This window comes from Aquila chrysaetos, chromosome 6, assembly GCF_900496995.4.
Source record: "Aquila chrysaetos chrysaetos chromosome 6, bAquChr1.4, whole genome shotgun sequence".
Taxonomy (NCBI): Eukaryota; Metazoa; Chordata; class Aves; order Accipitriformes; family Accipitridae; genus Aquila; species Aquila chrysaetos.
In genome coordinates this window covers 36,310,221-36,322,919 of record NC_044009.1, presented here as the reverse complement: position 1 = coordinate 36,322,919, position 12,699 = coordinate 36,310,221, and the positions used below count along the sequence as shown (strand labels likewise).

The following is a 12,699-nucleotide window of genomic DNA, read 5'->3' as shown; positions in this document are numbered from 1 at the left end:
GGAAGCCCCCAGCAGTGCGGGGCAGGGGGGAGCCTGCCCGGTGGTGGCCCACAGGGCGGCGAGCCGGCCGGGGAGGTGGCAAGCCAGGCACCCGGCCCAGTGCTGTTGACATTTTCTCGCCCAACGCCTCCCCGTTCCTGTTTGCATTTCCGTCCTTGTGCTGCAGACTCAGCCAAAAGGCTGGGGCTGGTTCTGCCAGCACGGAGCAGGACCCCAGGGACCCCTCTTGCCTTGCCACCCCCCCAAAAGTCAACAGGGAGGGGTTGGTGGCGAGGGGCTCTCCCTCTGCCCTCCTCCAAGACTCCTGTAAGATGCACCACCCCTGTGAGTACAATCCCACTCCAGCAGATCCTGTCCAGCCCCTCCATGCCTCAGTTTCCCCAACAGCTGGATGATGCCATGGGACGGGAGCACTGAGAGGCACCGGCAGACCCTTCCCACTGCCGAGGACAAAGCGCCGGAGCCCCGACATCCCTGGGGAGCACCTCTTCACCCTCCTCCCGAGCAAGCACCAGCCCCACTGCCCTCCCCAGCACCCAAGGGCATGGGGCTGGACTCCAACAGCCACCACTCTGAGGACAACCTGCCCCCCCCGCAGGATCCATTGGCACCCCCAAACAAGCCCCCCCCAGCACCACAGCCTCCAAAAAGCAGGCATCCCAAAAAGAGGGGAGCACTGCAACTGGGATGAAGGGGAATGAATGTCCTGCACCAGGGGAGCTGGGCACAGAACCTAGCTCAGCTCCGGTACAGACCCCCACACGGACACCCCCAGCCCTGGCTCCTCGGGAGGCAGCCACAGGACAGCTCCCGGACCCTGGGAAACACCAGCAGCGGAAGAGCCGGGGCCAGATGGGAAAGTATCAGCGGCTGAGCAGGATGGAAATGAGTGGGTGAGTGAAGGGCACTGACAGCACGTCCCTGTCCCTGGGGAGGTGATGGGAGCTGTCCCCTGGGGAGATGATGTGTCCCCTTCGCAGGACACAGACAGAGAAGTCCTGGCAGCATCCCTGAACTCCAGCCACCAAAGTACCTCCCAGATCCATCGGGTCAATGTGCTGGTGGGAGCGGGTCTGGTGGTCAGCCAAGTGGCTCCAGTGGCCTCTGCACCCCACAGTGTCCCCCCAGAACCCCCAGAGAAACCACCCCCCACCTGAACCAGCTCCTCCACAACCCAAAACAAGCACCCTTGGGCATCACCACTCCAGATGTCAGCAGAAGAAGGGGGACCTGGGGATCAGGCACTCCAGGGAGGTGGGGGGGGGTCAGCTCCAGAGGTGAAAGCACATGGGAGGAGATGAAGCCCCAGTGCTGGGTCTGTAGAGCCCGTCTTGAGCCAGACCTTTCAGCTGGTTTGGGGTTGGTGCCACCCCTTGGAGGGTACTGGGGGTCCCCAGGAACCCAGTGCCCTTCCCGGGGCAGGTCCCAGGACGGGTGGCCATGGGGCATGCAAAGTGGTCTGGGAGAAAATCAGTGGGAAACGAGGCAGAGACCCTCCACAAGAGCCCCCATCCAGCTCAGATCCTGCCTTCCACCACCGCAGGGTGCCGGGGGGCTGGATCCGGCCCTGGGAGCCCCCGAGGAGGGAGGCTGGTGGTCCCCACTGCCTCAGCTGACACCTCTCAGGCCAGCCCCAGCCAGTGCTCACCAGTGCAGCAAGTGTGGGCGGTCTCAGCATCCCCACTCCCCTGCCCACCCTCCCTGCATGCTGCAGCACCCGGAGGGTGCAGAGCAGGGCCCCAGCTCCTCCAAGCAGCCAAACCAACCCCCCCACCAGAGCTGAGAGGCCGAATATTTGGGCAGTGACGTAAAGACGGGGAAAAATGAAAGAAGGAGGGGAAAAAAAAAAAAACAGAACCCCCTCCAGGACCCGCTGCACAAACATGACCTGGCACGGCACCGGGGCAGGGCTGACCCCTGCAGCCCCCATCCCGCCACCCCAGCTGGGCCCATGCCAGGGTCAAGGACACATTCCTGTGGCATTCCTCCCCCCCCCCCCCCCCCCCCCCCCCCCCCCCGCTGCTCACTCTGTTGTGGAGACCAGGGGTGTTGTTAATTAGCTGTCCTGAAGCACTGAGGGGGTGGCTTTTAAATGGGGCATCGGGGACAGGGACAAGACAGGCAGAGCGACTGGCACGTCATCGCCTCTGCTGTGCGGGGAGGAGGCAGCGGGGCAGAGTGGCTGGAGTGGTGAGCGGGGACAGGACAGCCAGATGTCCCCTAGTACAAGCCTGCTGCTGCTGGGACATGGACGTCCCCTCCCTGCAGCCCGTATTCCGTGCCCCACAGCACTGCCCTGGCCCCTGGCCATGGCACAGCTGCAGGTTGCCCATCACCACAAGTCAAGCCTGCCCGAATGGTCCAACCACTCCCTGCCTCAGTTTCCCCTCCTGGCTCGGACTTGCTTTACAAGCAGGGGGGTCCCCAGCACCAGCTGAGGGCAGGAGATACACGTCCCCTTCGCCACCACCACGTGCCCCGGCATGGGTCCCACTACATCCCCCCACTGCCAAGGGCCCGTTGGCGCCGCGGGCACTGGGAGCAATTGCTCTGGCCAGGACGCGCCTCGCTGCCCGGGCCCTGGCCCCGCTCCAGCCCCCGGTTTAATGATGGACAAACCCCCCCTGGAGTCCCATCGCAGGGGGGCACTCGAAAAACAAGCCGGGCCTGGCACGAGGCCAGCAGGGATGGATGGCACCAAGCTGGGAGCACATGCGTGTGACTACCCACCCGTGTGCGAGTACACTTGTGCACACGGATGGATGTTCTTGCACAGGGATGCATTCCCTTGCAGGGTCACACATGCGTGCATCTGTGAGCATAGATGATCATGCACACGCATGATCGTGCAAACACATTTGTGTTTGGGCACACGCATGCACACTCACACACACGTGTTCACATGCATGGACACACACATACTCACACACATGGCTCAGCAGCCCAGCACGGGTCCAGCACCCACTGTCAGCTCCCCGGGGGGAGACACCGAGGGACAATGCAGCCCCCAGACGCCTTAGCCCCATGCTACATGCCGTGCCTCAGTTTCCCCTCTTGGCACAACCCAGCACCCCAACTGCCCCAGGACCTGTGGGCCCTGGTGCGGCACGGAGCGAGTGGGGCAAGCTGGAGCCCTGCCAGGCCCAGGGGCTGGCACAGCCACCACTTCCCAGAACCACCCACCAGCAATCGCCAGCCGATTTGGCAGCCAAATGCCACAGCTCTCCCTGTCCCCCAGCCAAACCAGCCATCACCAGGCTGGCTCCCGCCATGGGGAGAAGCATCATCCCCCCGTCTTTTCTCAGCCTCTCTAAGCAGCACCACGGCAAAATCCAGCCCCAGTCAGAGCAAGCGCATCCCGGGGGATGGGGATGCCCCCAGCACCTCCCTTGCTCCATGATTTGGGACATGCCTGCATGGCACAACCGCCCAGAGCATCCTCAGGCTCATCCCTCCACCCCAGCCGGGCAGGCAGTGTCACCACCAGACCCTGGCTGTGCCACGACCAGCACGTGCCAACACACAGGCTCACCCGTGCCTGACCACTGCCATGGAAAGCACTGCACCCCACGCCGTGTCCCCCACCTCCAACTGTCCCCGGGCAGGGCTCTGTGACTCAGTTTCCCCACTTTTCAAAGGAAGCTACACCCCCGCTGCTTTCGGCAGGCAGTTTTTGTGCGGGGAGAGAGGGAGGGGGCAGGCTGGATGGGTGGGATACACTCCAGTGTCCATCCGTCTGTCCGTCCCCCTTGGAGGGAGGGAGGAAGGGAGGTTTGCTAAGCAAGGAAAAATCCCTGAGCGGAGGCGCTGGGCGCGAGAAGGGCCTTACATGGGCATGGGAACGGCGTTGTGCTTCCCGGCAGATGTGTGTGCGGCAGCCCTGGCCCCCCCCAGAGCCACCCACGGGCGCCGGGCACCCCACCAGCATCGCTGCCACTGTGGGGCATGGGTCCTACCACTGTCCCCTCCACTGTCCCTCGGGCTGGGGGGGACCTCGAGGGGTGTAGGTCACTGCCAGGGCGCAGGTCCTGCTCGCCCTGGCACAGGTCTGCCCGCTCACTGCCTCCTTGGGGACGTGGCACTCACCGGCACCCCAAAACCTCCCTGGTGTCCCCACATACACCCCAGTGCCCCCCTCCCATATCCCCATCACACCCATGATACCCCCTGGCACCCCACACCCATCACCCTCAGTACAACCCTTCACATCCCACCCGCCCCGCTACCCACACCCCTATCTCTCCCCTCTCCCCCCCTCCCACCATATCCACTCCATTTGGGATTTGTAACTGGGAGCTTCCCCCCCAGTTGGGACAGGAGGCAGCTGGCCAGGAGCCAGCCGTGCCGGGGGCAGCTGGTAGGGAAGAACAAGGGGTCGGGGCAGGTCCCAAGAGGGTAAATATGGGGACCAAGCAGAGATGCTGCCAATAGCATGGTAGGACAGGCTCCAGGGCCAGGAGCCCCTGGAGGAGGGGGGAGGACACCAGGACCTCAGCAGCATCTCCAGGGCAGGAGGAGAAAGTGTTGGGGGGTGCAGCTGCCAGGCCTTCGGAGTGAGCCCATCTTCCCGCTCCAAAGTATCCTGGGGGTGCAGGGGTTAAACGTGAGGGGCTTCAGGTAGACAAGAGGCCGTTTTTGCTCTGTGCCAAGCCCCCTCCCCACAAGAGCCCTCCCCAGAGACCCTACAATAACAAGCCGGGGTGTGAGTCAGCTGGCCGCTTGCCCGGCCGGAGGAGCCCCTCCCTGGGCACTGGCCCAAAGGAGCTCTGCAGAAGGCCCCTGGCCCTGGCCCCATGCATGCACCCCTCACAGCAGCACACCCCTCGGCTAGCCAGCCCCACCGAGGGGACTCCAGCTTCCAGCGAGCCTGGGAAGGGTGACGGAGGCTAATGAAATGCAGCCGGCTGTGGAAGCGAGCCACGGGCTGCCCCCACGAACAGGCTACCCAGATGCTGGGACCCTGGTGTGACCCCCCCTCTTGCTGCACAACCTCATAGCAGACATCAGAGAATCCCGACTGGGCGCACACCCAGGCACACACGCTTCCCGACACTCCCTCCTGCCTGGAAACCACTGGCAGACACTCTCTGCCAGCGCCTGCCGTACTGCGGGCAGCACCTCATCCCACACCCCCCCTCACCCCGGCATCGGGGCAAAGCCACCTCTTCTGGCCTCAGCCCCCAGGGTGTCTTTGGCACAGGGTCCCCGGGGTGGCACAGGGTCCCAAGGCTGGCACAGTGTCCTGGGATGGCAGAGAGTCCCCAGAGTGGCATAGGGTTCCCCAGGGTGGCACAGGGTCCTAGGATGGCGCAGGGTCCCCAGGGTGGCACAGCCCCGCTGAGCCTCCCGGCCACCTCTGCCCTGCCCGCTCAGGGCCCAGGGTGCCGGGCACGTCCCCAGGGTACCCCCACAGCCCCCACCTCCTCCGACACCCCGGCCGGGGCTCGGTGCCAGGGCTGCTCCCAGTGCCTGCCCCGCGCCACCACCCACACTGCAGCACCCTGCGAAGCCCGATGCGTGCCCGGCCCCCGGCACGGTCCACCCCCCCCCGGCCTTTCCTCTCCCTCCCTGCCCGGCCGGGCATGGGCACGGGCACAGGCACGGGCACGTCCCAGCCTACGCCGCCTGCCCGGGGCGCGCCAGCCTCTTCCCGCCTGAGATGCCAGCCCCAGAGCCGGCTGGCACACATGCCTCCCCAGGGATTCAGGAACGCGCAGCCTCCCCTGCCCCGGCAGCGTGGCGGTGGGCACCGTGCCCACCTCCAGCTACCCTGGAGAACCTGGGTTGCCGTAGGGTCTCCCTCCGCCGGCGCGGCAGCCGGGCAGCCGGACATCACCACCGGGCATCCTCGGCTCCGCTCCCTCCTGCCAGCAAGATCCGCCCCCGGCGGTGCTGGGTATCGGGCGAGGTGCTCAGCCTGCGTGAGTGCCGCCGGCAGCGCTCGGCCGCGGCACATGGCACCCACGTACAGCAGCACGCAAAGGGCACCCCCCTGCTCCGGGTGCTGGGGCACAGATCCCTGCCAGCCCCCTCTGAGCAGGGCTGCACCCCAAAACCCAGTCCGGTACCTAGACGGGCACGTGCCATCGGGGGCCAGGCAGCAGGATGGCACTGCCAGCCTCACCCACCGGTGACACCAGTGCCACCACGACCAGCCCACAGCCACCAGCCCATCTGGGTGCCTATCCAGTGGGGTCAGCTGGCATGAACCGTGGCATCCCCCGTGCGAGTCCCCGGTGCCCCCCAGGCAGCGACGGGCACACCTTGCGGCACCAGCCTTACCTTGGCTTGGCACTTGGTGTGGCAGGAGAGCTTGCAGCCTGCGGGAGGGAGAGGGGAGAGAGGGTTAGTGGGGGCAGGAGAGGGGGTATTGCCGGGGGCAAGCCCACGGGCACCCCACATGCAGGGCAGGGGGGGGGTGGCACCCCACGCTGCGGGGCATGGAGCACCTTGGCACGGGGCACAGGCTGCCGGGACATGCAACACACGCACGTGGATGCCCACACCTTGCACACGCACATGCACGCCCCGGGTGGCACCAGCACGGCGCAGCACCATGTGCACGTCCGTGCGGCCCTCGGGCACGCACCCATGCACGCGAGCCGTCCCCCACCTCCGCCGGTGCCAACGTGCCGGGGAGCGTGCGCGCGTGCAAACCCCAGCGCCCAGGGGTTAACGGCGTGAAGGGAGGCCGTGCACGGACACGTCTCACGAGGCCTCGCACGTGCACCGGCGTGCACGAGCGCGCCGCGGGGGTGCTGCCAGTGCCCGTGTCCCCGCCTGCCCGCGCGCTGCTGTTGCACGCTCACGCCCGCGCCCCTGCGGAGAGCGGCACGTGCCCACGGTTGGTGCGGGCGCGTGTTTGCCACTGCTGGGGACACGTACTTATACGGGGCACCACCGGGCAGCCCGGGCAGCCCCGCAAAGCCGCGTGTCCCATCCCCAGGGGACACGAGGGTCCCCGCGCAGCGTGGCCCCGGCCACGGCCGCCCCCAGGCCTTGTCCTCCCCTGGGGCTGTTTCCTGCGGCGCAGGAAGCCGCATTGTTCCCGCGGCCAGCAGCGGCGTTTCCGCTCGCCGCCCCTCGCACGGGGCTCGGCGGCACCGCACACGTGCGAGGGGCCGCGGCACCGCCCGCGTCCCACCGGGCGCCACGGGCAGCGGGCACGGCGGAGGGCGTGAGCACCCACCCGTGCGCGCAGACCCGCATGCGTGCGCACACTCGTGCGGTGACAGTTGCACACTCACCGCGCACCCATGCTGCCGACGCGCGGCCACACGCGCGCGTGCCAGCGCCTCCGCGGGCCACCCTCGCCTCCCCGCCACCTTCCCGCCCGCAAAGGTACCCCACGCACTCTTGCACACCCCCAGGCTCCCCCTCTGACACGCGTGCACACGCGCGTGCTCGCACAGGTTGGCGCAGGCACGCGTTCCCACCTTCACATCCTCGTGCACGCAGCTGTACGTGCAGGCACACACGCGCATCCCCTCATGTCCTGACCCCCCCGCCCCCCCGGCACACCCCCTGTCACACGCGCGTGCCCGCGCCCCCGGCTCACCTCGGCAGGTGCTGCCCTGGCGCGTGATGGCCTGCCGGCAGATCCCGCATGCCTTCACCTTCTTGAAGCTCGTCATCTTGAAGGAGTGTGCTGGGGGGGCCTCCAGGTCCTGGGGCTGGGGGGGACACGGGGCTTCATCAGCGGGAACAAGGTGGCACGGAGACCCGGGCGCTCAGCCCTGCCCTGCCCCAGTTTCCCTCTGGGCAAGGGGGTCATCCTCCACCCACCCACCCCCCACCTGAAGAAATGTGTGTGTCCCCCCGCACCCCATCACCCGGGGCCGTGCCCTCTGCGGCAGGGCCGGGGCCGTGGGGCGGTGGGCACGGCGTGGGGGGGACCTAGGCTCGTGCGCGGGTGGGCAGGGGGCTGTGCACCCCCCCGCTGCAGCGGTCCCTTTAAATAGTCTCTGCCGCCCCCTGGCGGCGCGCGCCGGAGGGCCGGGCGCGCGCCCGCGCGTGTGCGCGCGCTTCCGTACACACTGTGCACGCGCATCGATGAGCACATCCACACCTGCGTGCAGGTGTGTCCACACGTGTTTGAGCACGTGTGCGCGCACAGACGTGTGTCTGTGTGTGTGCACAGACATGCGCGCACACGCGCGCGTGCACTTGCGTGTCCCTGCACGTTGGTGCATTCACACGCGTGTCCCGGCGAACGCGTGCCCGTGCACAAGCGTTTCTGTGGGCACGTGTGTGCAGGCACAAGTGCGTACGCCTGCATGCATGGGGGGGGCGGGTGAACATACTTGTATGCACATGTGTGTGCAAACTTGTGTGCACATGAGCGCATGTGAATGCACATATATAAACACGTGCACGCACGGACGTGGTTGCATGTACGTGTGTGGATACACAGATACGTGTGCAGACACATGTGCACACCCAGGTACGTGCAGGTGCTGCCAGAAGGGTGCTCGTGCAGGGGGGTGTCTCCGTGTCATGCTGGGTTTTGGGGTGCACGCCGGGCAGCGTGTGCTGGGGTGTCTCATGGGGGTGTATAGGGCATGCTGTGCCCCCCTGAGCGTGAGCGGCCATGCCCACCCTGCCTGGCACAGCCCACGGCGGGGGGAGGCCGATGCCGCGAGTGTGAGCACAGGATGGATCCCAACGTGTGCAGGCGCCGGGCTGTGAGCGTGCAAGCGTGTGCGTGTGCTCACGCACAGGGGCTGAGGGGAGGGGAGGTGGTCCTGGCACAGCTGCAGGCAGCCAGCGCCCTTCCTGACACCCCCCCAGCTAGTTTGGGGCAGGGGGGCACCCCCCTGGCAGCACACCAGCCCTGCCCACCCACCCGCCGCCAGATGAAGACGTGAGCCCCCGTAAATCCGCCTTTTCATGCCAAGACTAATGAGATTAAGCAGAGGCCCGGCAGCCCCCCCTCGCCCAGGCGCCCCGCTCTCCTCCGGCCTCAGCACTGCAACAGAGCCAGGGGGGACGGTGCCAAAGAGTCGGGGTGCCGGGTACCCCTCCCCAAAACCTCCCTGCCTCAGTTTCCCCAGTGCACGCACAGACAGGCAGAAGGGCCACGCACGTGCACCAGATGTCTGCGTGCGTGCAAACACCCCGGGGGCTGTGAGGGTGCTGTGTGTGCTACACGCAGTGCATGTGGCAGGGCGCTGCATGCATATGCACACCTGCGAGTGTGCAAGCATGTGCGAGCGTGCACATCCCCGCCAGCCACAGCAGCAGCAGATGTGTGGCTGTGTTCCCACACGCAGGTCCATGTGCAATCATGTGCACACTCGCATGGGTTTGTACACGGGTGTGCAAGCCCCTCTTCCCTGGGCACCTGCTCCCGCAGGGCCACTCGCTGGTCCCTCGGCAGCGCCCGGTGCTTGTGCCACCCTACGAGGGAGCGGGGTGCACAGGGCTGGGTGTATACACACGCATGCACATGCGTGTGCACAGGCATGTCGTCACCCATCCGTCACCCATCCGGCAGCCGTGGGAAAAGCTCCCCCGGGCCGGGGGCTCCCACGCCGCAGTTGCTGGGTGACAGTGAGGCCTAACGATGCCATGAGCTCGTTTGCATATGCAAAGCAGCATCTTTGCTGCGGGGTGCCCCGGGAAGAGGCCTCACCCCCCCCGCTCCCAAGGACCCGGCTGGGATGCCCAGGGTTGCCAACGCGTCTCCCACACACGTACCCCCCACCCTGCCCTGGCCCCACACGTTAGCATGGGCCTGCTTCATTAACAGCAATTATCCTCGCTAGGGAAAGAGCTGCCCCCCCGGCTCCCACCCCACAGAGCCCCCTCTGCTTGTCCCATTGCCAACACCATCCCCATGCTGCACGACTGCCGACCCAGCACCCGGCTTTACACACCCAGCTTCCTCCTGCCGGGGGGGCACCCTGCCCACCCAGTGTCACCCCACTGGCTGGGGAACCAGCCCATCCCATGAAACAGCCCTGTCCCAGCTCCCTTCTGGCAGGAGCCCAGTTAGCCTCCCTGCCCTCGGGGCTGGGAACTGCTGGGGGGACACGTGGTGGGGCTGGGGGACCTTTTGGGGATGCCACCTGGGTACACCCACTCATGGGTACCCACCCCCAGGTGCTGGCCCCCACACAGGAGGGGTGGGGGGGTGCACGGGCATCCCTAGCCATGGGCCCCCCCAACACACAGACCCAAGGAGGCTGGAAGGGGACCCAGGTGTCCTGGGCTGGAAGAGGCACTGGGGAGAGATGCCAGATTAATCAGGAGCCGGGAGGCCTGGGTTCATTGCCCAGCACTGCAGAGAGGTGCAGCGTGGGGGGAACTGGGACACCCAGTTCCTGTGAGGCTGCAAAGCCAGGGTGGGGGGCACCGGGACACCTTGGTCCAGCCCTGTGGGCTCGGGCCCACCCAGCACTTTGCACCCCACTGCGCCCCCGGACCCAGCTTGCCTTGGTGACCAGGGGGTGGGGGGACAGAGCCCCAAACCCCCAACACTAACTGAAACCCCCCAGTTTGCCCAGTTTCCCTCCCCTCCAGTGGGGTAGCAGAGCCTCAACCCCGGGGAATGGTGGGGGCCCCCGGCCGGTGCTGCTGGCTGGGCGTCGTGGGGGATCAGTCCCCCACCCTCCTCATCCCCAACCCCACACCCCCTCCATAGACACCCCCCGCCCAGTCCAGTGTCCCTGTCCCGCATCCCATCCCGGTCCCCAATCGTGCACCCCCCAGCCCGGCGCCCACCGCCGCCGCTCTCCCGGGCTGGGTCCTGCTCTGCTCCCCCACGGTCCCCGGGGCTCCTCCCGGCCCCGCTCCCGGTCCGGTCCCCCCAGCCCGGCCCCGGTGTCCGGCCGTCCCTGCCGGTCTCTGCTGGGTCCCGGTTCCCCCAGAGCCGGTCCCGGTCTCGGTCCAGGTCCCGGTCCTGGTCCAGCACCGCCGATTCCCCCCGCTCCCAGTCCGCCCGTCCCGGTGCAAACACCCCCGCTCCGTCCCGGTCCCCCCCCGCTCCCCCTCCCCGGTAATCAGCCCCATCAACCGCCCGCTCCCGGGAGCAGCCCCGCTCCGAGACCCCGCTGCCGGCCCCCCACCGCGCTGCCGTCCTGCTCCCCCCCCCGGTGCCCCCCGGTGCGGGCGCGGCGGGCCGTACCCAGAGCAGGCAGGAGAGGCAGAGCCCGGTCATGCTGCCCGCGGCGCGGCCCCGCGGCCGGCCGAGCCCCCCCCCCGGCCCCCTCGCTCCGCCCGCCCGCCCCGCCCCGGCCCCACACCGCCCCTCCAGCCGGGGGAGAAGGGGGGTGGCAAAGCCCCCCCGCCCCCGACCCCCGCAGCGCCCACCGGCACCCCGGCCGAGGTGGCCCCGGGGGCGGTCAGGACCCCCCCACCCCAGCAGACGGACTGCGGGACTCGGGGGGCCGGAGTGGGGCTGTGCCTTGTCCCGGCCCCCCTATCTCCCCCCTGCACACACATTTGGAATCCATTTCCTCCGCTGACCCGCGGGGCACCCACCACCCACCTCACCCCCACCGCTCCTCCGGCCTCCAGCGGCTCCTGCAGCGGGGTGTCGTCCCCCCCCCCATCCCCAGCCGTGTCCCCTGGGTGGTCCCGGGATGGGAGACAGGGAGGGATCAGCAGACATCCATGCACTGAGCTGGGGGGCCTCAGCGAGGGGGGACAACTTCCAGGCAGGACAGAGAGCGGCTTGGCAGACCACGGCCCTGACAGGCATGGATTTGGCAGGGGGGGTACCCCAGCCCCTCCTGGGGGGGCTTGGCTGGGCGGCACACAGTGTGTCCCCCTCCAGCGCTGACGCTGGCTCCAGCCTGGAAACTCGCGCTCAGCTGGCCGTGACCATGAGGGTGTGAGTCAGTGGGGAACACGCGCCGGGGGGAAGGACATGCGGGCAGGACAAGCCACGTCTGGCATGGGGACATGGGCACAGCGGGGACGTGGGCACTGTAATGCCCCCCCCCCCCCTCCCCCGCCTCAGTTTCCCATCTGTACGCTTCATACAGCCACCAGCCCAGGGAGGAAGGGCAGGGTGGGATGGGGGAGGGCTGCCCTTCCCAGACGCTGGGGTGGCAACCGACCCCCCTGAAGTGCACCACCCCCTCCCCAAAATAGCCCTGTCGCACCACCCTCCACCCCACTGCTCTGCTGTGCCCACCCAGCCCATGGTAGAGGTATCCCTGTGTGGATGTGCCAGCTGGGACAGGGGACAGATGGGGACAGCACCCCCTGCCCCCCATGCCAGCCCGGCCCAGGGCCGGAGGGAGGCAGGGGGGCCTGATCCTGCTCACAGCACCAAACAGGCAAGGAGTGCCCATCCATGCACCAACACCAGCATCCCGCATCATCACAGCCCTCATTAATCAGCCTCGTTACTGCCCACAAATGAAAGCCCCAGTGGAGAGGGTGTCCCCACCCCCCCATAAATCACCCCCTCCCATTCACTGTCGTGACAAGCCTGGGCCCCTCAAAAGGGCAGGGAGAAGGGTCATACGACAGGGACAGGGTGGCCGCCATGAGCATCATTTATGGCTCATTTTCTCAGCCGGGGGGGCACAGACAGGGGCACGTAGCCCAGGGACACCCCTGCTAAGGGTACCACTGGTGCAGGCATGTACCCCCGGTGCAGGGCCAGCCTTGGCAGGAGTCCTCTGTGTCCCCCCTCCTGGGGTCACTGTGTCCCCAAGGCCCCCATACCTGCTTCTAGCAGAGCTG

General features: G+C 67.5%; 1 protein-coding gene across 10 annotated transcripts in view; it reads right to left on the bottom strand.

The window, feature by feature from the left end:
- Positions 1–7,670, bottom strand: part of TNS1 (tensin 1) — a 63,807-nt gene extending 56,137 nt beyond the window's left edge. For 4 of the 10 annotated variants that reach the window (XM_030017652.2, XM_030017653.2, XM_030017655.2 and 1 more), the window contains exons 1-2: positions 7,559–7,670; positions 6,283–6,320 (exon numbers count right to left, since the gene is read on the bottom strand). In XM_030017652.2, coding sequence (XP_029873512.1) covers positions 6,283–6,320; positions 7,559–7,634 — 114 coding nt within the window. In that variant the 5' untranslated portion in view covers positions 7,635–7,670. The remainder of the gene's footprint in view (positions 1–6,282; positions 6,321–7,558) is intronic. The other 6 variants (XM_030017658.2, XM_030017656.2, XM_030017663.2 and 3 more) reach the window with 3 other exon arrangements.
- Positions 7,671–12,699: the final 5,029 nt, after the last annotated feature.